At 41.9% G+C, this 27,469-nt stretch overlaps 1 protein-coding gene across 1 annotated transcript in view; it reads left to right on the plus strand.

Annotated features, from left to right (window-relative positions):
- The window catches only part of LOC144766720 (disheveled-associated activator of morphogenesis 2-like), a 902,367-nt gene that overhangs the window by 783,039 nt on the left and 91,859 nt on the right, over positions 1 to 27,469 (plus strand). Inside the window, exons 9-11 of the mRNA XM_078650477.1 lie at positions 1,846 to 1,936; positions 21,993 to 22,079; positions 22,644 to 22,796. Coding sequence (XP_078506603.1) covers positions 1,846 to 1,936; positions 21,993 to 22,079; positions 22,644 to 22,796 — 331 coding nt within the window. The remainder of the gene's footprint in view (positions 1 to 1,845; positions 1,937 to 21,992; positions 22,080 to 22,643; positions 22,797 to 27,469) is intronic.

Genomic DNA, 27,469 nt, shown 5'->3' on the forward strand with positions numbered 1-27,469 from the left:
GCCTTATAGCCCACTGCCAAGGGCTATATCGGTTGTTAAAGGCCCTGCATCTGGGAGTGAGCTTATAATGAGAGAGAGGCTTTAATGACTGGTATAGCATGAGACACAAGGGGTTTAAGGCTATTAGAACATTCTACCCATTAAGGGTAGAATGTTCCCAATCGTATAGGAAAAACATGAAGACAAACGTTGGAATGTTGGAGCGCCGGGCTTATACCACCCATTATAACTTCGGAGCCACTCCAGTGTCTTCATTGGAGCTCTCAAGGTTCCGATGTTCTAATAGTTGTTAAATTACCCCTCCCTTGTTATAGTTATTACTGGGGTTCACATCTTTTAACAGCAAGTATAGCCCTTAGCAAAAGGCTATAATATTACATTTTTTATAAGGAATTTCCTTATTAAAAAAAACACTAACCTAAATGTATGGCCATGTCTGAACTTGGGTGGCGGAGTGAGCTAAAGAATGATGATGGATTAATCCCAGATCAGTTGACTGGGGGTGAGTGCTTGCAATGTTCAACACTCTGTCCATCATACCCTTTGGTTTTGATTTGTTTGCCCTAAGTTGGCAGGGTATGCCCAGACGTGCGTCCCTTCCTCACTTTGCCACTGGATTCAAGCTAGCCTGGCTGATGACGGCTGATTAGCCAGAAACCAGTCCCAGGATGCTTGTTTCTGGTCCCGGAAAGACACGGCTTGGCAGTTCGGGAGGACTGTTCCTATGAGGCACAGGGTCTGACTGATTTGCATATGGTCATATCTGAACTGGGGTGGTGGAGTGAGCTAAAGAATGATGATGGATTAAACCTAGATCGGTTGACTGGGGGTGAGTGCTTGCAATGTTTAACACTCTGTCCATCATCCCCTTTCGTCCCCCCCCCCTTTGGTTTTGCTCTTGTAGAATTGCTCATACATTTGTAGAAAATGTCCGAATTGTATCAGCTTTCAAAATTAAGACATAGGTAATCAGGTCTTTTAAAAGAGTTGTATATATCTTAGTATTCTGAAATGCATAAAATGTTTTCATATGGCACTATTGTGTACATTTCTGAAGTGAGTGAAAAGAACACAAGTGCATATTTCTACATTTCCTTGGTGAAACCAAACCACGCTCCATTAATTTGAGTGTGCTCTGTCCCTACTTCTTCCCTGGAAACAAATGTACTAATGCATTTGGCAACGAAGACCATCAAAGTGAATACACACAAACCAGCTAGTTTGTGAGTGTCCTCTCCAATTTGCAGGGTCATCTCCCCAAAGACATGCTCCTAACCATATACTTCAGGCTCGAGCAATTTTCATAAATTTTTACATTCATAAGTACCACATGAAAATGCAAAATATATGCTATTGTTTATTTTTTGCATCAAAGTTGAACATTTACATTAATAAATTACTGTAAACTGCATTTAGGAGAGCAAAGTTGTTTGATAATTAGGCAGTAAAGGATAAAAAAATAAGATTAAGTTAGGAAAGTCCTGGCTCATAATAAAATTGTCTGCTCAGAATCACTTAACTTTATTTTATTTGTTTTTTCAAGGTTTAATCAACTCCAGCGAGTCACACACATAATATTATATCAATCATTCCCTTTAAAGAAAACAAGAGCAGAAGGAATATGTTCCTCAATACATTTATAGTTCCTCTATTTCACTGTGGGAAAGGGATTCCACTCATAAATAAGCAATGACTCATCAGAAAATACTTATTCATGCAGTGACATTTTATACTGTTATGAACATCTCAGCTAGCCACTAAAGTTATGTTGATTCTTACAATGTTTTCCAATAAAGATTGCATGTGAGGACTACATAGCACACTCATTGATAATTTGTTCTGCAGGTATGTCCCAACAGCAAAGGACATTAAAATGTACCAGTCTTTTAATGGCCAGATAGCAGACCTACATATCGTAGACCAGTTTATGTTTGAGGTAAGAATTTTAACTACTTGATTCTCAATTGATGTTCTGTTATGTGGCAAGACGGACGTTGTGTTTTAGTATTCAAAAAGAAAGAGTTTAAACCGACATGGAAATGTTATTATTAATTGATTCACTCTTTCTCTTATTTTTATTTTTATTTTGGCAGTCTTTACAATTGGTCTTAACATAGAATTTCACTTTCTAAAGGTGTCGTTTTTCCTGGACTAACATTTGTGACAATTTACATAAAACGTCTGTAATTTTTCAGTATTAGTCCATCATTGTAAATACATTGGTATTGATAATAATTTTATGGTTTAAATATTTGAAAGTAATACAAACAGTTCATTTGCATGTTATGAGTTACTGGCTTGAAGTAGTTAAAAAAAAAATCTAACAGTCATTAATATATCCCAAATGAGGACAAATCATCGAAAGGCCAGGCCTCTACAAGATTTTTAATTCGTACCCTATACCCTTCACTGATTCTAACAAAAAGAACACTTTAAACAAAAGGTGAAAACTTCATCAGATTAACACTAGGAAATTCTTGTTCAACTGGCCAAAATTAAACTTAAAGGAAAAATCATGCCTCAGAGCCATTAAATGTTAAATTTATTTGGGGCTTTTAAAAACCCCTCTGACCAAATGCTAATACCTTTAATAAGGCTAGTGTGTTTTATAGAAAATGTTATGCATAATGTTAATACTTATTTCTAAATACAGACTTTTTTTGTTTATTTTTGTTCATTAAAGAATCAAAATAAGAAATCATAACATAAACCAGTACGTCATATAGTCATATAGATGTGAATAATGTATCAAAATAAGGAGAGATAAGAAACACTCAAAAAGAATGAAGTTAACGATATGAGCATTCTTAATCATGATGACAGTGATCATAATGCACTACTTTTAGTCTTTCTGGGCTTCCTACCTTTCAGCCTCAGTCAACTCCAGTGATGTGACAGTGGTCACAACAAATAATACCAGGAGAGTCAAGTGGGCAAATGTAGCGACTGATGGAAAGCTGCTCCCATATATCTATAGTGAGGTTGCTCAAGTACTAGTGAAACTGAGCAAAAATAATATAAATGATGATAACATTTTGACTAGCTACCAAGAATTGTCAAATAACATCCTGCCATATTTCAGTAGCCAGGGAAGGCCACCATCGATTAGGCGCAATAATGCCCCATGGTATAATGAGGATTGTAGGCCATCTAGGATAGAACTTACGGCAGCAGTAAAAGCAGGGTTTTGAGCTTGACATAATTAATAAAAGAAGGCTCTACAAGAGAACTCAAGCTGACGCTAAGCGTGGTTGGGAAATAGATAACTGGTGTACTCTAGTTGAGGCATCCAGGCAGAAGGACAGTTGGTTTTTCTGTTTAAACAAAGACAAGGGGACCCAAAAAGGTAAGCAAGGACCTTGGGTGTCAGTATTTTGAGAGAACAGTGGTTCTTGTTAAGGAGCTAATGTAGGTATACAATCAATATAGACTAGAATCAGTACTATATGAATTTTAATGAATGACCAAGTAAGAATCTTAACACAAAACAATAAAGTGGGACACAGTACTGTGTCCTACATAGTCACAAAACATATACATTTGAACAAAACATTCAGGCAAGACAAGAAAAGCTTGTATATAATGCAAATGGTTAAAAAAAGCTTAAAAACAACCATTGCACCTAAATATCAAATAGATTTGTGTGCAAGGTGTTCCATCAAGTCAACGACGTTTTGATCCTTTAAAGCAATACTAGGATCATCATCAGGACAATTTAATACAAGCCTGAAGTATATGATGCCTGATTGGAAAGGCGGGAAGGAATATAAGGTCTAGGGTGGCAATGCACGTCAAGAGTAAGCATGAATGAGCTAGTCGTAACTCCACGATCGGAGGCTTGATTAGGAGGCTGGGAGGGAATGGAGGAGCAGCGGCCACAATGCACGTCACGGGTGCCCAGATAGTTGAGAACACTCGAGGGGTGATGGCAGAGAGATGTACGGTCTGCGGTGGCAATGTCGATGTAACCTGGGTGGAGTTGATACAGTCTGGAGCTCGATGGCTGCAAAACTGGACCTGTATATGTTTTGTGACTATGTAGGACGCAGGACTGTGTACCACTTTATTGTTTTGTGTTAAGATTCTTACGTGGTCATTCATTAAAAGTCACTGTCCGACTTGACAAGAAGTGATATAGTACTGATTGTAGTCTATATTGATTGTATACCTTAATTTCCTCCCCAACAAGGAACACTGTTCTCTCTAAAAAAAAAAAATTGGTTATTCTGCCATTTTTTTTTCTAAAGGGGTAACCCATCTGGTTAGCGTAGAAGATTTTCATATTTGACAGCATCTCTGGGAAAAGTACTTTCAGGCATTCTATTCTGAGATGGACTGTGACCCCGCTGGTGAGGTAGTGGAGCCAATTAAGGTCAGCAATAAAAAGCCAATGTTTTACAGGCAGTCAGTTTTTCTTTAAAAGAAACCCTGTATGCAATCAACTCACTACGAAAGGGGAAAGCCCCTGGGTTAGACAGACTACCGGGAGATCTTTATAAATCAGAACCCAACATATAGGGCCCCCTGCTCCACATAGTATTTAATGCCATCACACGTGGAGGTCATGTCCCGGCAACGTGGAAGAGCACCGAAATAATCAAAATATTTAAAAAAGGGGAAAAAGGGGACCCTGCAAACTATAGGCCTATTAGACTTATAGATGTGTCCCAGAAAATCTTTAGCAAAATTATTCTTTCACATCTTCGAAGCTGGATAGAGGACAATAACATACTCTTTGCAGGCAGGGTTTAGAGCATCTACAAGCACCCTCATCAGGTGTTTCATTTAATTTTGCTTATATGGAAGGAGGTGAAACTACAGAAGGGGTCACCTCTATGTAGTGTTTGTTAAAACAGCGTTTGATTACATAGACCGTACTAAGCTCTGGGCTGCCCTTAGGGATTTTGGACTTCCCCCTGGCTTGCTTCAACTTATTCGCTTACATCAGGACAATCATGCTGAGGTCAGGTGGAACCCTGATGGCAGTCTAACCACCAATATACCCATTATGAGAGGAGTGCGTCAGGGTTGTGTGCTGGCCCCAACCATGTATACATTGTTTATGAATGGGCTTATAAGTGAGCTGTATGACTGTGGAGGTGACCCACCCAAATTGGGAGGCAGGTTAATACTACCCTTATTATTTGAAGATGACACGTTGCTCATATCTAAAACTCCAATGGGCATCCAAACTATGTTAACCAAGTTTACAACAGCCTGTAAAGTTCACAGCCATGAAATTAATTGTTCAAAAACAAAGTTTATGGTTTTCAATCCCTATAAATCCACCAAAGGGAAGGTGAGGCTCGACACTTCATTATTAGAACAGGTCAAGGCTTTTGATTATTTGGGTGTAAGAATTAGCGACAATCCTACGTGGTTCTTCCAAATCCAGATAAGCATGGTGACTCTTCAGCATGTGGATTGTGCCTTTGTAAAGAGAGTCAAAAGCTCAACCTTTCTTCAAATCTCTCCTACCTTAGAAATACATAGAGCTAAAGGACTGGGCATGACTCTCTACGGGACAAATTATGGGGGTTGGGGAACATTAGCCAGCTGGAAGTCACCGAAAATAAATTTTTAAGAGCTCTTTTACAACTTCCCAAGAATACACCCATATTACCTTTATGTCTTGATCTTGGTCTAAAGCCCATTACTCACTTTGTTGTTCTCAAGGCGCTCATGTTTTGGTTAAGATTCTGGACTAGTAAGACTCAAGTACCAGTTAAGGATGCAGTGGAGTAATTATTAATCCTCCAAAAGAAATCATGCTGCCAGCCTTGGTTTGGGAAAATAAAAGAATGGCTTTTTAGACTGGGGGTGGGAAATAAGTGGGACGGCCCGCAGTCTATCACAAAGATTATGATACCATAGTTTAAAGCACCCTATTAGAATTTTATTGATTCTTCTGGCATAAACAAAAGCCCGGGGCACTTGGCGCTTTAACATCATGTTTTTTAAATGTCAAAAGTTGGAGCCCTTCCGACCGAACCGGTCAATGCTGGCTGGATTCCTTCCCAACCGAGCCATTCCGATGGGCTCGGTCGGGAAGGAATCTGGTTCGGATATCCGGATTGCGGACTGAGAGCCTGTCTGCAGTCCGGAAATCCTTCAGTACTCCCCCGGTCGCCTCTGTGCGACTGAGGGAGTATGATGGCAGCTTTTCACTGCCACAGACCGGCACGAAAAGGCAGTCGGAAGTTGTCTCTGGGGGCCCACAGCATGGCCCCCATGGGTGTGAGGCTGCCAGATGGTGGCCTGGGGGCACCTAAGGTGCCTCTCCATTTTTCCCTGCACCAGGTGGCAGGCACCTTGGCGTGCTGGCCACAGGATGCAGGGATGAACTTCACCCCTGCTTTCTACATTGCAAGCATGCTTTCCGGTCAGAAAGCATGCTTGCATTGTAAGGTATATGAATGCGAGTGAACCGTGTTCTGTCGCATCGTACTAGCAGGGCTGTAACCAACGACAGCAGGTAGGCCGGTTACAGCTCCTGCCCAGACACAGAGGGGTCGATTCTGATTCGGGAAAAACTGCTCCGAATAGCCGTTCGGAGCAATTTTCCCGTACGAATCGTACCCTGCAACGTCCCCCCTACGTACGACGAAGTACGATTCGTACCAGGAGCTGGACTCCGTACAAATCATACAGAGACCGGACAAATCAAATCCCCGTACAATTCTCCCTCGGAACCCGCTGTACGCAACATCCGTATGGTTCACGGCTGTTTTTTCTGACTCAGCAAGTACGATTTGTGTCAGGTACGCACCGTACGACCATTTTTCTACGGGAGCTGAAAACAGCCGTAAAAGCAGAGTTCACCTCGAAACAGGTACGAACGCCCCCCCACCCTGGGTATGGTGCGCACCCCCATGATCGCAGGGGTACGGTGCGTACCCCTGCAATCATGGGGTGTACACACCGTACCCCATGTTCGCAGGGTGTACGGTGCGTAAACCCTGCGATTGCAGGGGTATGGTGCGTACACCCCATGATCGCAGGGGTATGAAATAATATATAATATTATAATAATAATATATGCAAGTATTAACCACCCAGTGCATCACAAGCCCGGAAAGTAACTTGTTGAATGAGTTTAGCTTAAAAAGAAAAACTGGAGTGTATAATAATCTTTTATAGAAAAAACAGAGGGGCATATTGACGAAAAAAAAAAGTTGGAGCACTGAACTGTGCAAAATTTGCCAGTACCATGCTCTGACATTTTTTAAATGCAGGGCTGTGCCGTATTCACAAGAATATCATGCTTCCCAGTATTTCCCGTAGCAAAAGAAAAGCTGCCTAGCGCCAGTGCAGGTACCCTGCTGCCATGTTGCAAGGGATGATTGTTTATGTTCATGAAGGGACACTTTCATGTACATACACAATCAACAATTGCGATGTGCTTTTTGTATGTGTGCTGCAGAATACAGCACACAAGGAAAGAGCAAAAAACTAGGAGAAATTAATAATTTCTCCTCATATAGCCATTTTAATACCTGGTAATCCATTGCATTAGTGTTTGGCGCAGCCTCAGCCTTGTAAATTAGGACAGCGTCAAAAAGCAATGGGTGTTGTGGTGGAACACCCCGGGCAATACCCATTGTGGTAAACAGTCTAAATATCGATTTTTTAATTTCAAAGTACAAGAATATCGAGTTGGAAATATCGTAGGGACAGAATATCGAAATCAAGAATATCGACAACCAGAATATCGACCTGAAGGTAAGAAATATTGTTTTTGTTAATATCGAAGTTATTAATATCGATAGCAAAAATATCAATGTTACTAATATTGATATTAATATTAGTGGTATGTATTATATGTTTGTGTTTAAATTTGTGTTAAGTATTCTACTAGTCTTTGAATATATGTATACATTTTTTTTAAGTTAGTAAAAAAAATTAAGTAAATTATGCATTTTAGTACCGTAGCGGGTTGTGGGTTTTTAGGGGAGTAGGGTGGGAAGTAATTTAATTATAGTAAATTAATTAAAAAGAAATAGGACTTAGTAATTATTTTTAAATAGATTTTGTGTTTTAGTTCTGCAGCGGGTTGTGGGTTTGTAGGGGAATAGAGTGGGAAGTAATTTAATTATAATTAAGAAAATAGTTATTTTTATTCATTGGTATTGATAATTAATTCATGTTAAATAATTATTAATTGGTAATTAATTTTAATTAATTGGTAATTATTTTTTAATATTTTTTAATTGGTAATTATATTAAGTGTATTCATTTATTACTGAAGTGTGTTGTGAGGTTATAGGGCAATAGGGTGGGAAGCAATTTAAATGTAAATAAGTAATTATTTATTTTATAGTTGAGTATTGATTATTATTTTATTGTCAATTAATTATTAATTGGTAATAACTTTTTAATAATTCATATTTTGGGGGAATTAATTTATTGATCATTAATTAGTACTTGTTAATTATATTTGATTAATTATCATTCATTGGTATGTATCAATCATTTATTGTTATTTCATTTATAATTGCTAAATATTTTTTCATAAATAATTTTTGGGTTTTGAAAAATAATTATTTTTTATTTTATTATTACTTGGTAATTCATTTTAATCATTATTATTTAATTGTTTTTATCATGAATTTAATTGTTAATTATTAATTGGTAATTATTTTTAAGTAATTATTTATTGGTATTGTTAATTAATTTATTGTTACTTAATAATCTAATTATTATTTATTTAACAAAAAATATTTTAATTATTAGTAAGTAATCTTAACCCCTACGCTATCCAACATTTCCCTATTTTTGCACCCTTTGCTGAAAGCACCGCCCGCCGCAATGCTGAAAATGCATGTTTTCAAAACACAACATGACAGGCACCGCGCGGTGCCTGCCATGTTGTACTTTGTAACGCAGGGGGGTACCATAGGTACCCCTCATGTGCACCCCCCACCACCACTTCACCCTGGGGGCATGCAACGGGCCCCCAAAGCAAAGACCGTATGCCTTTCCACGGCTGCATGGAAAGGAGGCGGACGGTCTTGCCGTCCGCTGCGGACCCCCCAGCCCTCCTAATGTGGCGGGGGGTGTTTTCTGTGAGGATGGTGGACGGATTGCCCCCGCCGGGCCAGCGGTGGCTACCTCCGGCCCGGTGGGGGCAATCCATCCGCCATCCTAATCGACCCCTAAGATTCCATAAGAAACTCCCAGTTAACTCTATCAAAAGCTTTCTCTGCCTCGATAGTAATTGCAAAGTGCAGCAATAGGATTGCTATTTTAGAAGCGTTGTTAATAATATTTAAACAAAGTGCGAGAATTATCGGCTATGTTACTATTTTTAATAAAACCAGACTGTTCCAAGCCAATTAAGTCAGGTATGAAGTTAACTAATCCAAGGGCCAGTGCTTTGGCAAATATTTTATAATCAATACTGACTTTTTGCATTCCCAAAAATATTTTGACACAATGATCCTGTTGTTTTAGGCCCATAATTATGATAAATATATTTTCCTAAAATATTAAATATGTGTTGTAAACATATGCATATCTACACTGATAACCAAGCAGTGTCAGTATTTAAATTTAAACAGGCATTTACAATTGTGGTGGAATGAATTCCACTAATATAGTCAATGAAATGTTTCGCTTTTTGATCGTCTAGTTTTTAGTTCGAGCCTAGACAGCGCATGCGCTGTCACAAGACCTCTAGTAAACGCAAAATGGAGGGTATTTTGTCCTGCCGCTTGCCATTGGTCAACTCTGGCATTGCACTTCTCACCTGGCTTATTGTTGGCTGTTGACCCGATAGGTCACTTCCGTTTATTCCGTAAGCAGCACTGCCTAACTAAGTTTCGTCCGATTTCATTTTTTATGTGCCTCGAAGGGGAACGTTTTTGAGGGATTTTTGCAGCCCAGCATGCTGAGTTGCAGCATGACACACACTTAAATACATCTGATTTATAAATACCCCGTTTTCTGCGCCCCCTCTCGTCACTCGCTTCCGTTCAAAACCATTTTCAATTTGAGCTTGGTGCCTGCGCGTGTCACTGCGTTGAATTATTCAGAGCAGTAGATATGGGCATTGGCGGAGCACGCAGGCATTAATGCAGTTTAGAACTTTGGGGGTGGGGCACTGGGAGGGCGGCTAATTTTTGTTGTTGCTGATTATGCAGGCCAGCAGAGCCTCTCGCCGGAATTTAAGGCGGTGTGCACAAGTGGGGTCAGCCGTGGACGCTGCCTGTCAAAAATCCAGCCTCGCTCTAGGCAAACCACAACAAACCCATAGACTGATATGGGGTTAAGATGTTAAATGTCTTCTTTTAATGTAATATTTGCAGCAGGCACGGGCCTTTATTCAATTATAAACAGCAACACTTTCACTTTAAATTTAAGAACCCGAGGTGAGCGCTGCCCTTCAACATACGCCTTTATTTCTGCATGGCAAAGCTCATCTCCCCTGCTGTTGATTGCTTTCCCATATTCCCAACGTGCCATTACAAGTTTTTCCGGGCCATAAATGATCGGGTTTCGAACTCCGGACTGGTTGATTCCTGTTGCCCGGAGCCTGTGGCTAATGTGGCAAGACTGGGGCACCAACATTCTCAGTCACTCCCGGTCCCCTGCAGCAGTCCGGGTGGAGCAGACAGACAGGGCTCCTGCTGGACAGGTATAAGTGCGCCCTGGAACCCGGCTCTACCTCCCTACCACCACCCTCTCCAATCCACACTCCTGCTGACAATGTCTGCCTGCTCAGAACAGACTGAAAGTTTCATTCGTGTTTTTTTCGGCAAAATGGTGACACATTGCGTGGTAAAGCACCAAGTAACACCGTTCCGAGCAGTTATTCTCAATTTCAGGGGGAAATAAAAATCAAGTGATTGGACTTTCCTGCAGAGATACCAGCTACTCATTTTAGTAACAGCATCCCGGTGTCTTCACACCAAAGTTTAGCCATTCTTAATAAAGGCCAAAGACTGCAGGTTTCCATTATACACAGAAAAGTTGTAAGTCCGCAGCAGTGTAGTTAGGTACATTTTGCCAAAATTTCTCTAGGCTTGTTTACAGAAACACCGAACATCCCTCACACAACTGAATTTGAGCAGCTTGGACTAGAAGTGCATGCTTCTCACTCAGAAAACAAGCACTTTCCAGCGAACTTTGAAAGCTCCCCTCACACAGAAAATAAGACATAGTCATTAGAGGTGCAAGCTTCACCTATAGGCAGGGCCGCTGGAATTTTATGCAGCAGTGATTTAGCAATCTAAGTGGATTCCAGCCTTTTAAATCGGCCAATAAAAAAAAGCATTGGCATAGGCAATAGGTCTCGCCTATGAGATTTATAAGTGTTTAGCCATGCAACAGTTGATGTTGTTACACCAAGGATATTGTGCTGCATAACTAAATACTTATAAGGTTCCAAACGTGAGACCAATTGGCCATGCCAATGCTTGTTTACTTTTACTGTGGGTGAGTCTTACTCCTCAAGTCTCACTCACAGTATTTACATGGCAATTGAACTGCACATGTTTACTACCTGTGTCTGCCTTTTAAGATACAGCATCAGCGATGCAGAAAGGATGAGGGGCACTGGGCGGGTTACACATAAACATGTGTATACAGGCTTGTGGACATGCGTGCGTGCTGGGCATGTTAGACTACCATCAGCACAGTCTGACAATTGCACACATATATCCTGGCACAGAAGGGGCTCTGCAAGGATAGATGGTGACCTGGGGTAGGTATTATATTATGAGCAGGCATTCATTGAGAGGTTAGTAGGGTTTACTGGATTATCTGTAGTGTCACTGTATTATACACATAGGCTCAAAATGTTTTAAAGTGTAGTTTCACTCTACTTAAGCCTACACAATTTCCAGTGAGGTGTCAAACGTCAGTGAAATATGCACAAAGAGTCTGGATATGCAGGCTCCAAGAACCTATATGCACAGATTTCAGGCCTTCTGTCCCAGTGCTGGGCAAAATCATTAATTTGCTCTCCAGTAGAGGGAACAAAGGTTTCCCCCCATAAAAGGAACAATTATCAGTGTTTCACTTAGTTCCTTAAAAGGAAGGGGTGGGAAGGAAAATATCTCTCTAGTAATTGTTTGTCACAATGCACCTGGGTTCGGATAGCCCAGGCCCACTAAACAAAGAAGAAATCCCAGATGTTTAGGAGCCAGCAGAGGCGGGGCTCCCATTTGAAATCTGGTGGGAAAGCATCTGGCAGTGATGTTAACTAGGTGGGAGCTGAACCCCTCAGAGGAGCTCTGCAATTAGAGACCCTAATGGCATTATAATGGATTGTCCCAGAACCCTGTGCAGCAGGATTGGGACAGAGGCAGAGGGGTGATGAGTCATCCTATGATTGGTCCAGGATGCCTAGCATCTAGATATTTCCACCCATGCTTAAAAACCCCTGAACAAGGGAGAGACAGTGAGCAAGACCCTGGACATGGATGGTGATAGCACCACGGACAACTGAAGGAATAAGCCCCCTGATACCCAGAAGGATTAAGGATTCTGCAGCTGTCCTCCAGGCCTGGATGGATCCCTCCATTGCTGTTGACACTGGATACCCTACACCTACTAAGGACTAGTTGGGGAAAGCCTGGACATCTGAGGACCGGCAGAAGGATAGGTGCGCCAAGAGCCAGGCAAAGGAGTAAGCTGGCAAGGGAGACAATACAACTATAATAACATATAGTGTGTTGTTGCTATCCCAAATTAGGGTGACACCATTTGGTAGTTAAGTAGTCAGTGACAGTCGTTTACTTATCAGAGCAAGAGCCCTCAGTCACCCAAAAGGGTGGCCTGCTTCATCATAGGAAGATCTCCTCAGTAGGCCAGCGTTGCAATACCAACAGGTCTCTAAAAGGGCTCTTTGTCAGATATCTTTTTCCCAGTTTGCTGTGAGTGAGACTGTATGTAATGCAGGAGCTGATAACAGCCAAGGATGTAGACTGGTGAAGTTGAAGATAATATTAATTAAGGTGCCCCACTAAAAGTGCTTAATTCTGGGGTTCCCTGTTAAGAATATAGTCGTAGTCAAAACCACTTTATTCGATTTAGTTAAAAATCATAAAAGCATTCTACAATCACATCAGAAAAGGGCAATACAAATTCATAAGGAGTTACAAAAATCATCAATCAATAATATTTACATATGCATAATAAAAAGATGATGAGAAAACATCAATAGTAATTAATTAATATACAGTTTAAAAATACATCATAAAAAGAGTACATACTCAGTAAGATAGATATTTAAATATGCACAGCATTTCCATTTCAATCTTCTCTACAAAACCCTAATGTAACATTATTAAGTCTTCTCCTCCTAATCCTAACAGCAGCAACAAGATAATTGGCCACGCTAAACATGGTCAACGCTGAGTCCAATAATTGGAGATAAAGGAGGGCAGGTTTTGCCTGGTAAAAAGCTTTATCCTTTAGTAAAGGTACCAGGTATTTCTGTCTGGGTGCAGTGAAAAAATTACAAAACAACATAAAGTGCATATTATTTTGCGTAGAAAAGTTATCGCAATTACAGACAGGTGCGTCCTCCTCCTTAAACCAGCCTTGACTATCACACAAAACTGTGTAAATCTGATTAAACCGGAGTTTAACCAGAAGCCACCTATGGAAGGGGATAGTGACGATAGTAAGGTACGGTTGTATAGTAAGGCAGGTGATGGTCAGGTAATGGGCTCTGACCGTGGGCTTAAGTAATTGGCGTTCCTCCCTCTCCACATTTTTCGATGTAATGAAATTGGCCTTCACCCAATCTAAATCAGATTTCTTTAGACCCTGGGGGACCAGAAAAATGTCAGGCCGTCCCAGGTCCAGAGAACACTTTTGTATGTAAGAAAGCCAAGTAATGTTTTTATAATTATCCAGATTTAAACAGTCCACCAGTATTTTATGATTCAGACCCAAGTTTTTGTTGGTCCAGAGCCTTATCCATAACAAGATAGGGGCCATGAGAAGGATGTCAGATATGTACCCAAGGCCAACTTCCTGGTGAACTGAAAACGTGGCTGTAGATTGGGGAAGCCCTAAGGTGGAACGCAGGAACTTATTTTCTTCCCTTTGTAGTGATTCACTATTTACATAGCCCCACAAACCTGAGCCGTACCTGGCTATTGCTACTGATTTCGCCCTGTACAAGTTAAGTAAGGCACCAGTTGGCTTCCCGCCCAGTCTCCTGGAAAAACTTAAAATAGCGTTGGCCGAGCTCCTGTTAAGAATATAAACAACTACAGAAAAAACGAGAAATGATGTTCATTTCTGTCCTCTTAATCGGTCAACATGTTTCTTGCCATTTTTAGCCTATGCAGATCTATGGCAATTTATCAGGACCACAAAAACCTAATCTACATGTGATGGGACCCCCCCATTGTAATTCCTAATGTGCACCCACAACAATGATCCATTAAATATGTATTCACAACAGGTCAAATCTCTCCATCTTTGTTTGTAAAGAGATAATCCCAAACACTAAAACAGAATCCTCACTCCAATCAGGTCCTTTAGTACATGCAGGATCCTATTCCACTCAAAGGTGTTCAATAAACTACTTGTGGACATTGCCATCATCTTACCCCATCTCTTTTGGGACCAAAGTAAACCCAGCTCCCCACAAAAAAAAACAGCCCTGCTGAAACTGTCCCTGATGGCAAGAGCTTGCCACCCGGAGTACAATAAGCCCAGAATTAGGTTAATCAGCTGAATGACTGTTTAAAGCCCAGTGCCACAGGGGGACTCGGCAGGGAACAGAGTGTGTGGTGGTTTGTAGTGATTTTCATGCCACCCCAGTGAGGGCCAGTGCCAAGGGTTAGCACAAGCTCCATAAAGGGCTTGATTCTGATGCAGTTAGGAATTCTTCCCGATCTAATCGGTTTGGAAATGGTTCCTGACCGACTCGGATTGGAAGAGTCCGACCAACCGAGTATAATGCATCCGGATGCTTCCAGATACGATTTTGTTGGGCTCCGTTTGACCTTTCTGGGAGACTACATTCCTAAACGTATCATAATCTGGCCATCGGTTGGGAAGGCACTTTCCTGATCCAATTTGGAAGGAGCGCATGTGGTTAGTAGGCCTTCCTAACCGCATCATAATCGGGCCCCAAGTGGGAAGGCTTTCCTAACTGGATTGGAATCAGGCCCTGATTATTTATGCCCGGGGGTGCACTGGCGGGGCCTTTTAAGACTTAAACAGGGCTTGAGACCACATCCCTGAAACCTGTAAGAGCAAGAATGGGTCCAAGGCCCCTTCCCTGGAACCCAGGAGGACCAAGATCACTACTGCCACAGGTTGGAGCCAGGAATGAATAATCCTCCTATCCAGAGGGGCGTAGGGAGCTGCTGCTGGCTCATGTGCCAACATTGGATGGTTTCCTGAGACCAACAGGAAGGGCAGGAGTGGGCTCCCCGCAAATAGCAAATGATAAGGATGGCTGTGAATACCCAGGGCGGGACCAGGACTACCCAATATAAAATAGAGGCATACCGAAAGAAAGCTAGTGGCGATGTGGCCCCTAAGGAAAATGAAAGTGGCAGGAACCGCTCATTTCAAACTCACTGATCCAGTGAGGAAACGCCCTGTAATGCACGGCAAGGTCTTTTAGTTAATTATTTTTTTCGCCGGTGGTGCCATGAGGAGGTATAGGGGCACACCGACATTTGTAAGGAAGTGCCTAGGGGCCGCAGGAGTGTGGCAGCCCCTTCTTGCATAACTTTTAAAAATCAACCCTATGTCTCCCAGGTATGAGGATTCATGACCTGTGGATAATTTTTCATCATTTTTCTCTTGGATGGAGCCTTTCCTGTACAACTTGAGAGAGCAGAAGCTCCCAGTTACAGGTCCTGTAGCTGCTTTGTATGTGGCCTGGGAGTGTGTAAGTCTCAGACATATGTTATGAGGATTTTTAGTGTATGTGCAGACCTCATAATTACCCATTTTCTTAGAACAAACTTTTGGCAAACAATAGCAGCAGTATCATTGTGCTAGGATTTAATAACATCGATTAACCTGAAGTGCTCACTTTTGATTCCAAAAGTGATGACTTATGCTTATACAATACATGCAAAGGGTGTCAATACGTTTTGTAATGGTAGGTCTTGTATTTGAACGAATGAAGAGGCAATTCTGTCATTCTAATTGGATTCAAAGCTGAGTATTGCAAGTTACATGCATACTTCAGTGCCTGTGACCAACGACCAAGCCACTGAAATATATACAAAATGTGTTTCCTGTGTGTTAAGGGTTACATATTTCTATCTCTACTTGCGTCTAGAAAAACATGAATTAATTAAATTTTTTTCATCAAACTGTGAAATTAACAGATTGTATCTCGCAAACACATAATTAAACTTCTCAGACTCTGTCAACTATAATTTACTTAAACCCTGGTTCAGGTGTCATTTGTGATCCAAAAATGGCAATTCCTGCTATTTATAGTGTTTTTTGCCTCACAGGAAAGCTTCCCTTTCGGATTCTGGAGAGGTAGCACATGCCAGTCTTAATTTCCCAGGTGTAAATATACTATCACTATTTGAAATAGTTCATGTTGTCATTACCTATGTAATCAAATGGCCTTGAGGATATTTCGGATATTTTTATTACATACAGTTTTAAGTGAATTAGCATATAGCATCTCATCAATTTGCCAAACTATAAGGAAGATGATAGACTCTAAAGCCTTCACTGCAAGTTGGCTCGAGCTGTATTCAGAAGGGCTACCATTTATGGTGATTACTGGGTGGCCTGGTGCTCCAGCACCGGAATTTGAAGCATACGGTAACCCCATAGCTGGATTTAATTGGTGCTTTTCTGCTCAAGTTAAATCGCTTGTTGGTCTGTGGACATTTTCTAACCCTGTTAGAGGGGCAAAGTCACTGAAATTAGAAAAGAATGTTTTAAAGTATTCTCTAGTTCCCGTTCCTGCATGTTATTCCACATTCTGGGAACTTTAACCCTCTATGGCTAGTTTCAGAGGTAGACACATCTACTGGAATCTTAAATTCTGACCCTGGTATCACCACCCTCCAATGTCAGCCAACTTATGATAATGGATGAAGGGTCTTATGCTGGGCATAGGAACTACTCGAAAATTTGCAGTGAGTCAAAATGGAATGCTGATCTACCATTTCCAATTATTAGAGGAGCTAAGCATGATTGTTTACTAACTCTTCTACTTTCCACATTGCAATCTAACGATCTGCACAGGAGGTTTTGCTTGCTTTAAAGATTTTCCTTTAAATAGAGCCTCAAGGTATCAGCATTGCTGTTCTGCGATGAGTCTCTTCTGATTCTGAACTCCGAAAGGGTTGAAAACTCTGTTAACAGCAAGATCTATTGTGAGTCAAAAAGGCTAGAAGATTAGCACAAAAAAGGTGAAAGATAGTCTGCACAAGGGAGGCATTCCATGGGTGACGGAGGGATTTTGCCGAGCATCTACCCATGGATTTGGTGCATTCCCAGATTTACCATGAGTGGTACACTAGGAATGCATTAAAATGCTATGTCTTACCAGGGGAGGTTTAACGAGGAGAAATATATTTGCATGGCCCTGTGGTGCTTGATAAATCTGGAGTAATGCAAACTAGCGCAAGTTGCTGCCTGGCGCTACTTGGCAACAGTTAGGCATTCCAGGGCCGGAGCATGGGTTTTCCCACTCATCCACCCATGGATTTTGAAGCATTCCCTGATTTGGCATGAGTGGTAGACCTAGGAATGAGTCAAAATGCAACACCTACCCAGGGAAAGCGTAATGAGAAGAAATATCTTTATTTCTCCTTTTTCTTCTTTCTTCTACATGTGGTGCATTTTGCAGGACACATAGATAGAGTAAACACTCTCAAAGGATTGTTTTATGCAGGAAGGTGGCCCTTCTTCCACAAAAACAATCCCGCCTCCACTGCAGGCACCCTTGTGCCATGGTGCAATGGTACCTAAGTTGGCGCCAGGCAGTCAAGAATGCACCAGCCCAAGGATAGAGTCATAACTTGTTGTTGCATTCCTGCCCTCTCCACTTTAGGCAGAACAGCAAGTTGTCTTGCTGTGTTGTGTTGCGTGAACAAATGATAAATACGCCCTCAGTTTCTATTTAGAAGGTTCGAAACAGGAAAAGGTTTTCTTATTCCCATATCTGCACATAATATTGTCAAGAAATGTTTTCTGGTACAAGCAGGTCAACAACCCTGTTCAGAAATCTGAAGTAGTGCTCAATGCTGTCCTTCAGTATACCTGTGAACATGGCATCAGATTTCCACCAGAAAAACAATTGTAAAGATTAAACTGTCCCCCATGAGGCAAACGTCTGGAAAATGCTGCTTCAGTTGCTAAGAAGATTTCTAATTATTTTCCAGAAGCTTGTATTCATTTATAGGACCATACAGAAAATATGTAGATTGGTGCACTTAAAGCAGCAACCAATCATTTGCAGTCAACTACAAACCGACTGGTTCACAAGGCTGGAAAGAAGCTCCTATGAAGGAGCTGCCAGTGAAAATGTATGCTTTCTTGGAAATCTGAATCTCTTTAGGAAAGGGTTTTTTTTTGTCTTACCCACTCCTGCTGGTCAACTTACCACACATTCACTGCTGGGTCCTGGTGTCTGCCAGGAATCCTTTACTGGCATTAGGTAGGGCTTTTCAAAATTCCACTGTACTCTAAGGGGCGTATTATCAAGCCCAATTTTGCTGCTTTAATGGCCGTTTTCGGCCGAAAAGCTGTGATTTTTTTTCCACTCAATTATCAAGAAAACGCTAAGGTGTATTTCCTTGAGTTAGCAGCCCTTTTTACTCCACTTTGCATGTCAGTGATTATTATCGCAAATGACACGCACAGTGGGCGCACCTTAGCAAAACTAAATGGAAAACACTCGCTAACTCTGCATCGCCATATTAACAAGGCTGCCCCTGACCCGTCATGCGAGAGGAAAAGGCGCACTAAGCCGCCTTTATCGCAGGATTTAATTCCTGCAAAAATTCTGACTTAGCCATCTCTTCCATTGGAGGTGGATTGATGGGCTAACTCCAACATGGCCTATCAGCAAGGATTTCCCTGTCGCTGATGTCATATCGCTGGATTTCCTGCGATAATCCTGCATTTCGCCGCTATTGCTGGATTTTATATCGCCAATGCGCAAAGCGTTGTTAATACAGCGGTATCATGGCGATAAAAAGCAGCGATAGAAAAAAACGCCCTTAGCGCGTTTAGCGATAATTATCGCTACGTGTTGTTAATATGCCCCTAAGCCTTTGAAGCTAGCAGTTAATCACAGTGCTCCAGGAACTATGAGGTGGAAGTGGAAAAATAATGATTGAGGCATAAGGTGCTGCCAGTGAGGCAGAATTCGCCCTTTTGTTATCAACACACAACTTCGTCCAACTGTTATGACACTTTATGAAAAAATTCTTCATCAAATGACTTAATCAAATGTTTCCATTATTTTCATCATATTTGTTTAACTATGATTACAAGTGTAGAGTTTGTACCATTTCCTTACAAAAATAGACTTTAGGTAAATTTGCCACTCTTTTAATTAAAGATCTCTGCATCCTGTGCACAAATTGCATTATTAAGCTAAAGTTATTGTTTTAAAGGAAAATGATGAAAATACCTACCATAAGCTCATATTTCAGTTATGAAGTTTGCACACATGGACACATCTTCTGGACACATTTACAGCTGGCTTACCAAATACAAAATGTGCTTATTAAACCACAAAACAGATTTCATTTACTTTACACACAAGCCTCCATCAACCATTCTCATGCTATCCTTTTTTGATGAAAGTACGGAAAATACTTTCTCTTAGCTTGCATTTTACAATTGGACTTTTCACAGTAAGGCAACTCCTTTGCACCCACTTGTCAAATGTGTTAAATTAAGCACAAAGTCTGAGTTTATTGCAGGGCACATGCAGAAGGAGGCTATTTAGGAGTCTCTCAGTATTCAAAATACCTAGGGCCGTATTCACATACCTATTTGCACATGTAAGTCTCACATACCTGTGCAAACAGCCTTTTTGTGAGGACAAGACACATTTTTGAATTCAGAGAAGTAAGTTTTGCACCAGTAAAAGAATGTACTTGCCCAGATATTTCCATCTGAGTAACAGACCTGCCAACTAAAAAAAAATGTTCACTGTGTGAGGATGGGGCAGGGCCTTGGATGGGACGGGGACGTGTGCGCAGCCGTACCTAATTGGCACTTTTGCTCCCACACACCCCACCCACCAAATTCCTTCCTCCTAAAAAAATAAAGCTTGCTGAGACTGGTACCAATGTCCTGTGGGGTTTTCACACCCCTTAATGGACATCGGCAATTCAAAGCCTCGACAAACAAGCTGGAAGTTCACTGTTACATTGTTTGTCAGCTCGTTTTCACTGTCACTGTCACTGTGTGATATTAGCCCCTCACTGGCTGCCCGTGTGAAGGGAGTGGATATCATGTGTCACACGCTAGCACCATGTGAGTTGGCAGGTGACAGTCTGGGCTAACGATACTTCTGGTAACAGAATGGGTATACAGAGTGAGAGCACTTTGGAAGATAGTCCAAAAACCTCCACATTTTTTGATATTCACAAACAACACTTTTCCGATCCCTTCCCACCTTGGGAAATGTTTAGGATTTTCTCATTTCAAGAGACAGAATATATCCCTTTCCAGGGTGGAAAGAGTAAGGGAACACTCCATAAAATCTGTGTTGCCATAGAGAAAAAAGATTTTGCTTGGCCTTGATCGTTTTTCTATCATATGCACAAATGAAATTGACAAAACATGACCAGATTTATGCTTGGAAAACTTTGAATGGTGCAGGTATTCAGGTGCAACCTGGACAGCTTTTGTGAATTCCAAACATTTAAAAACCTGCGCCAATGGAACAGCGAAAAACTGCAGGTGCTTATTTTCATCCGTTTTTAGTAATCAACCTGATGCCCAGGATTCAAAAATGCAAACAAAGCCATTGTAGAACATACCAAAAAATGCACCCCTTGTAAGTTCAAAGATAGTACAGAAGGACGGCACTTATACCTCATATTGCAATAATTTTTTCTTGATTAATTATTTAATGGAAATTTCTAGTTATAATTTCAAACATTTATTTTACTACATGTAGAGGTACCAATATAATTATCACTCAAGAACTATGTCTATTTTGAAGTATTCCGCACGTAGAGTGGTGGGGGGGGGGTGAAACTCCAAAGTAGCATGTCATAGCATTTCGAAACCAATCACACTGCTCCCAATTGTAAATTGAACATACAGATTTCCATCTTCGAATTACTCACTGAGTTCTCATGTTTTGTATTGATCATTTTCTAAATGAGGTGAGTGTAAAACAAAGACATGGACTCTACGGAGCAGATTTACTAACACATGTAATGTAGTGCAGCAAGGTAACTTTCAGCTCTCAGTTGGGTGAAATGTGCATTGTTTGCATAGATATGATGCATTCCTGTTGCCTCCTTGTGCTGGTGCACTGTGTGCTGCCTAGCAAAAATACAGGCTCCTTTGTAAAGTGGTGCAGGAGTGCCTGCATTATGAGCAGGATTTTTTGGGGCAGAAAGGGACAGCTTTCTGCACAAAAACAATCATTAAAGGCATTTTCCTCTTTTCTATGTATGATGCGAAGAGAAGTAATGAGGAGAAGCAAAGATATTTTTCCTCATTCACCTGAGTCTGGGAGGCCTACCATTCTGACGAATTGCCAGGTATACAACTCCTTGTAAATCTGGGAATGTGCCAAAATCCACAGATGGATGTGTGCAAATGGCCACACTCCACCAATGGAACGGCTTCCTGCCTCAAGGTAATGCAAGGCAGCGTGTTGCGCGGCCTTGTGCTACATTGGACTGACTAAACCATGCAGACCCATGCAAGGTGGCTTTGTGTGGCTTCATAAATCCCAGTTAAGGCTTGTGTTGCTCCAGGTGAGAGTATCACAGAGTAATACTGTTGCTGTTTGTTGGTGTATTCTGATTTTCAGCAGACTTCCTTTCTATTTGCAGATGTGTAAAATACCCCACTTAAGCATTTGGCTGGACCTTTTACTAAACGTAAGAGAGCTTCCGGTCTGCATGAAGGACCTCTATCCTGTAAGTAAAGGCAAATATGTTGATGTTGTCTTCGATGCCAATTTGATATAGTTTTCTAGAGACTTCGCTTCCCTAGAGGATTAGCGGCGATTACGAAATGCTGCAGTGTTAAACCCATTGCTGCCTATGAAATTATGTTGCTTGTTTTGAGAGTTAAGATGTTTACGTCTACTGAGTGACAGTAAATTTAGAGGTATTTCGTTGTGAGGCGATACACACAGTAGACCCTGTAGATAGTTTGAAAGTATGTTTTTATTTCATTTTATTATTAATATAAATAATTGGAGAAGATTATGAAATAAAATGAATTTGAATTCCCAATGTTGAGCAAACATAAACTGGAAACTTAAAAAAAATAGCACACATTGGTCCTCAGTCACAGAAAAAAAAAATGTTGCACATTAAGGCATGCCATAGTAATATGTAGAATACGAATTTCTGAAAGCGATTGCGGGTCAGTGTAAGATAGCAGTTGTAATGTGCTTCCATGCCCATTTGTTTTGTTGGTCAGCAAAGGACTGTTTTTTTGATGTAGATATTTTACCCTAAGCATGTTTTTTTCAGTTAATATCTCAGATCGTGAAAGTCTGCCAGCAACTTCTGGCAAGTCAATCCTTTGTAGGAGTGCTCGGGTACATTCTGGCAATTGGGAACTATTTGAACGAGAATGCCGGAAAAGAAAAAGCAAAAGGATTTCGGTTATCAACTTTGGGAAGGGTATGTCAGAACTTTCTTTATAATGAATGGGGGCCAATGCTTGCTGTTGATGAAATATTTACAGTGTCTTGTTCATAACATTTTCTTTTCATTTTTGTTTTATTTATACAATCACACTACACCAGTACCCTGACTTAATCTACAAATTTCAACCTTGTAAATGCAAGAAATATTCAAGTCGTTTTCTGTCTAATATAACTGACTACAATGTGGCTCCAGGTGAAAGGAATGAGGAGCGGAGTGAAAGAGAATGAAAGGCAACGGCTATTGGATACTCAAAATCTGAACAACTTATGTATAAACATGTATGTAAGCCACTCTGCAGTTATAGTTAGGATTCCTAGAGATACGAATTCCTCAAATGTTTGCTTAGTATTAACTTTGCACTGTTTGAAAAATCTCCCCAACCTTTGCAGACCGATTCTTTTTTTACATTCGTTGATGATGCAAAGTTTAATTTGTTTTGCATACATACATTATTCTCAGTAGCTATTACATTAATTTAAAAAATCAAAAGAAGAAGCAAGCAATAGGTTGACAACAACAGTGCAGTTTACACTAACCACTTCAAGTGCAAGCAAAAGAGGGTAATGACCTTGTGCATTAGAACTTATATATCACGTTTTAAGAAACAGGGAGAGCGTTCAATCGGCAATACAACCCTGTGGCACAGTATCAGCCTACTTCATTGCCCAATCCAGCATCAATACATCCCCATCCATCCCTCCCGAACCTGTCAAATGACAATAAAAAAAAGGGCAAGGTTAAACTTGATCAACCATTCCCCATGCTATCGTGCCCTTCCCCCGCTTCTTCTGCCACAACTTGGCGAGTAGGGTGTGCCTGGATGGGCCCCATATGTCTTTGGGTCTGCAACGTATAGGTATGGGTGCATTGAAATTATCGGATTGTGCATTGCAATAGGACAGATCAGCGTACCATTGTTTGAGTGTGGGTATCAGGCTCTTCATCCAATGCAATGCTATCCTTCGCTTTGCTATCAATAAACCCAATGCTATTAGCTCACGCATTCCCTTGGGCAGATCTTTGACATATCCCATAAGGGCCATTAAGGGGGTCGCAGTAAACTTCACTCCTGCCGCGTCCTCCAGCACTGCAATCACCCCATCCAGTTCTGGAGCGGTGTCAAAACGCTCTACCTCATGTAGAATTGGTGTGAGGTGCTGTGCTGGATTATGGACATACAATAGCCTGTTGTCCACGTATGCAGTGATTATCAGAATATACCGCAGGAACCAAATACCACGATGGCCATGATATTCCTGCAGTGCGTACGCCAGCGGCTCCGCAGTCAGTGTGTACAACAAGGGGGAAAGTGGCAAACCCTGCCTTGTACCTCCCATAATAGGTATTGGTTCTGATAACAATCCATTCCCCCCGCGTGTTCTGATATGACAATTCCCTGGATCTAGACCTTGAAGGTTTCCCATATGGTAGGCGTTTTAGGGACACTGCCAAGATTAGTAGAGAAATAAAGGTCTATTTCCTTCGATACCTTATCCTTAAATACAGTGTCCAACAATGAATACTGGGGAAAGCACCACGTCTGAACCCTAAGCTGTAAGTCATCGATTTTTAGCTTTAGTTTGACCAGGGAGTTATCTGAAAAAGTATGTGGTGTGTGCTCGAAGTCTGTAATAGAGGGTAGTAAGTCTCGGGAGGCCATCCAATAATCTAGGTGCGTGTGTATATCATGTACTGACGAGTGGTGTGTGTACTCCCTGCCCATTGGGGTGTGGTACCGCCATATATCCACTAACCCATTGGCTTCCACGATTGCTTTAGCTACTGACGAGGAACTACGCAGAGTGCCTTTTGAGCAATCAAGTGCGGAGAATTGCATGCAATTAAAGTCACCTCCCCATAAAGTGGGCATTTTCGAGTATGTAATAAGCTTGTTGTGTAACGAACAATAGAATTGGGGGTTATTGTACTTTGGACCACATACTCCCACCATGTGCACATCTAAATTACCTTCGCGCCACTGTACAAACACAAACCTCCCCTTGGGATCTGTTTCTACTGAATGTATTTTAATGTTAGCAGCCTGTCGGACACATATGAGTACTCCCTGTGCATGTGTGGTAAATCCAGCTGCTACACAGGTACCTTTCCTCCTTCTCTGTGACAATAACCCGGAGTAAGGTGCTAGATGAGTTTCCTGCAGCACCACCACATTAATATGATGCCGAAGCAAATATAAAACCACCTTATGTATCTTCCATTGATTATTTAACTCTATGACATTCCAAATTAAAAAGCTGACTGTGTTATCTTGTGCAGTCGGTTAGTCACACCCCCCACTCATGCCTATAGCACATGCAAACTGTTACAGTGATCATGTTACTGCATAGATAGGACTCTACAATGTCATCAGAGCTGCTGCTGCAAATTAATGGCTGCTCCTTAATCCCCCTCCCCCACCCACGTCACGTCCTCGAACATTTGACAGGACAACATGTTCCCTTCCCTTTGAACCCCTGTATCCCACCCAATAACAACGTGTATTACACGTGATGGTGGTGTGTGCCCAACCACCTGTTGCAAACTCAAACATTGCCCCAAATATTATTCCACACAATATAGCTATCCATGGCCTACAACTATAAAGTTTAATCAAAAAATAACACTTGGACATCAGGACTGCAGGTTATCCTTATCATGTTATGCAAATGATGGCTCACAGCCCTTCACCACAGCAACTGTGGCACACTATTATCACTTAATCAAAATAAAAAAATATTGTCCCCAACTCGGAGTGCAGCATCTACCCTCTCCTCTGCGTATTAATTAAGGATGGGTTTCCATAAACTACACAATAATCCTACCACTGACGCTACTGTTTGTAAGTTGTATAATTAGCCGGTAGATCGTCAGTCATTTTGATCAAGCGTTCCCAAAATGTTATTGTCCCCAGACTCATTCTCTTGCACCTGCTTATTGGGTTGCGATTTGGCATAGCTCTTAAGTGCTTGCTGTGCGCTGTTGTGGTTCATATGGATATTTGCTTTGTTATCGAAAGTGACATAGTCAATGTTAAGCTCTCTCTCTGCTTACGTTTGATGGGTGCGAATCGCCAGCGCAACTCCTGCACCTAGCGGGTGAAATCCAGATACAATGACAAAACAGAGCCCTCATGATTGAGTGAACTAAGTTCTCTTGCTCTCCTTAATGCTGCGTACCTGTCTCTATAATTCAGTAAGCAAGCTTTGATGGGACGTGGTGGGGCCCCAAATGGAGGTCTTGGTGCGCGCAAACGATGGGCATGCTCAACTAAAAAGATAGAAGAAAACGTCTCACATCCCAACAGCGCAGCCAGGAGGTTCTCAACATATAACTCCATGTTTCCGGGCGGGGTTGACTCCGGAAACCCCGCTTTGCGCAGGTTGTTGCGCCTGGAGTGGGCCTCAAGGTCTTCGGCCTTAGCCTGCAGAAGCTCCACCAGTTTCCCTATTTGTTTCTGGGTGCCTGAGGCCTCCACATTGTGATTTTCAATTCCTGAGACCCTTAATTCGACCATATCAATTCTCTCAGTGAGTTTATCTAATAGCTTTGACATTCGATTCATATAGTAAGAGAGACTCTATTTTCCTGTCAATAATTGTGGAGGGAGTCTGCTGCATAGTTTCGAGAATGTGCCGCAAATCACCTCCCAGTTCTGACCCGGAGACACTCTGCTCTCCCAGTTCTGCATCGGTTTCTTCCTCTCTCAGCCTGGATGATTTGCGCTGGTCGAACTGCAGTTTAGATTGCGTTTTATCTGGCTTCCCATCATGGTGCCGCAGGTGCCCTCAGTCATTGTCACAACTCCCTGGGGTGGCAGTCTTACAAGTTATGCCCAGGGTGTAATCTCCACCTCTGGTGGTGCAAGCAATTATACATAGCCATGGGCCGCAGTGGTCAGTATTGTCTCTGCTCAAGTCTACTCAACCCACACCGGTGCCCGTAATGGTGCTCACTCCCAGACGGGTTCCAGTTCCACCATGAGTGTCAAGATGTTGCAAAGTGACTTTGAGCATCAGTTGCCCTCTTTCTGCTCTTTTCTTCCAGCACCTTATACAACCGATCTCATGCCACAGAAGCCTGATAATGACCCACTAGCTGCCCCTCAGGGGATTGGCCCCCTTAGTGTCCGCCCGTTGTTGTGAGAATGTTTCAGAGAGCCTCAGGGCCACAACGATCCACCACCGCCAAGTAGGCCGCTCTTCAAAGAATTTCTCATCCGATGCACCTGGTGCAGTTATTTTAAAATGCCTGTGAAACCCCATGTAGCCCAGCCAGCTTGTGCCACAGCAGCGCAACACAGACCCATGCTAGAGAGTAGCCCGGGTGCCCACAGGCAACTGGCCCCCACGCACTCACCACAATTGTGCACGTCCGTGTGACACAGGACTCTGCATCCATCTGGGGAGCAGCTCCCCTGATCGTGCCGAGCATGGCGACAGCACCGCACGACCAACAATGAGGAGCCAACTGTCATGACAGGGGCCCTCGCCAGCCACGCTCGCTCCAGCGGTGTCAGTCAAGGAAGGGGAGGTGTTCCGGACTTCAGGTATGCCTTACCCTCACAACTGAATCAAGCCCAAAATCCATGCCATCGATGTGCCTGCTGCGGGCCAAATAGAGTCATTTTAGAGATGGCCCTCGGGCTT

The sequence above is a fragment of the Lissotriton helveticus genome, chromosome 7 (assembly GCF_964261635.1).
Source record: "Lissotriton helveticus chromosome 7, aLisHel1.1, whole genome shotgun sequence".
Taxonomy (NCBI): Eukaryota; Metazoa; Chordata; class Amphibia; order Caudata; family Salamandridae; genus Lissotriton; species Lissotriton helveticus.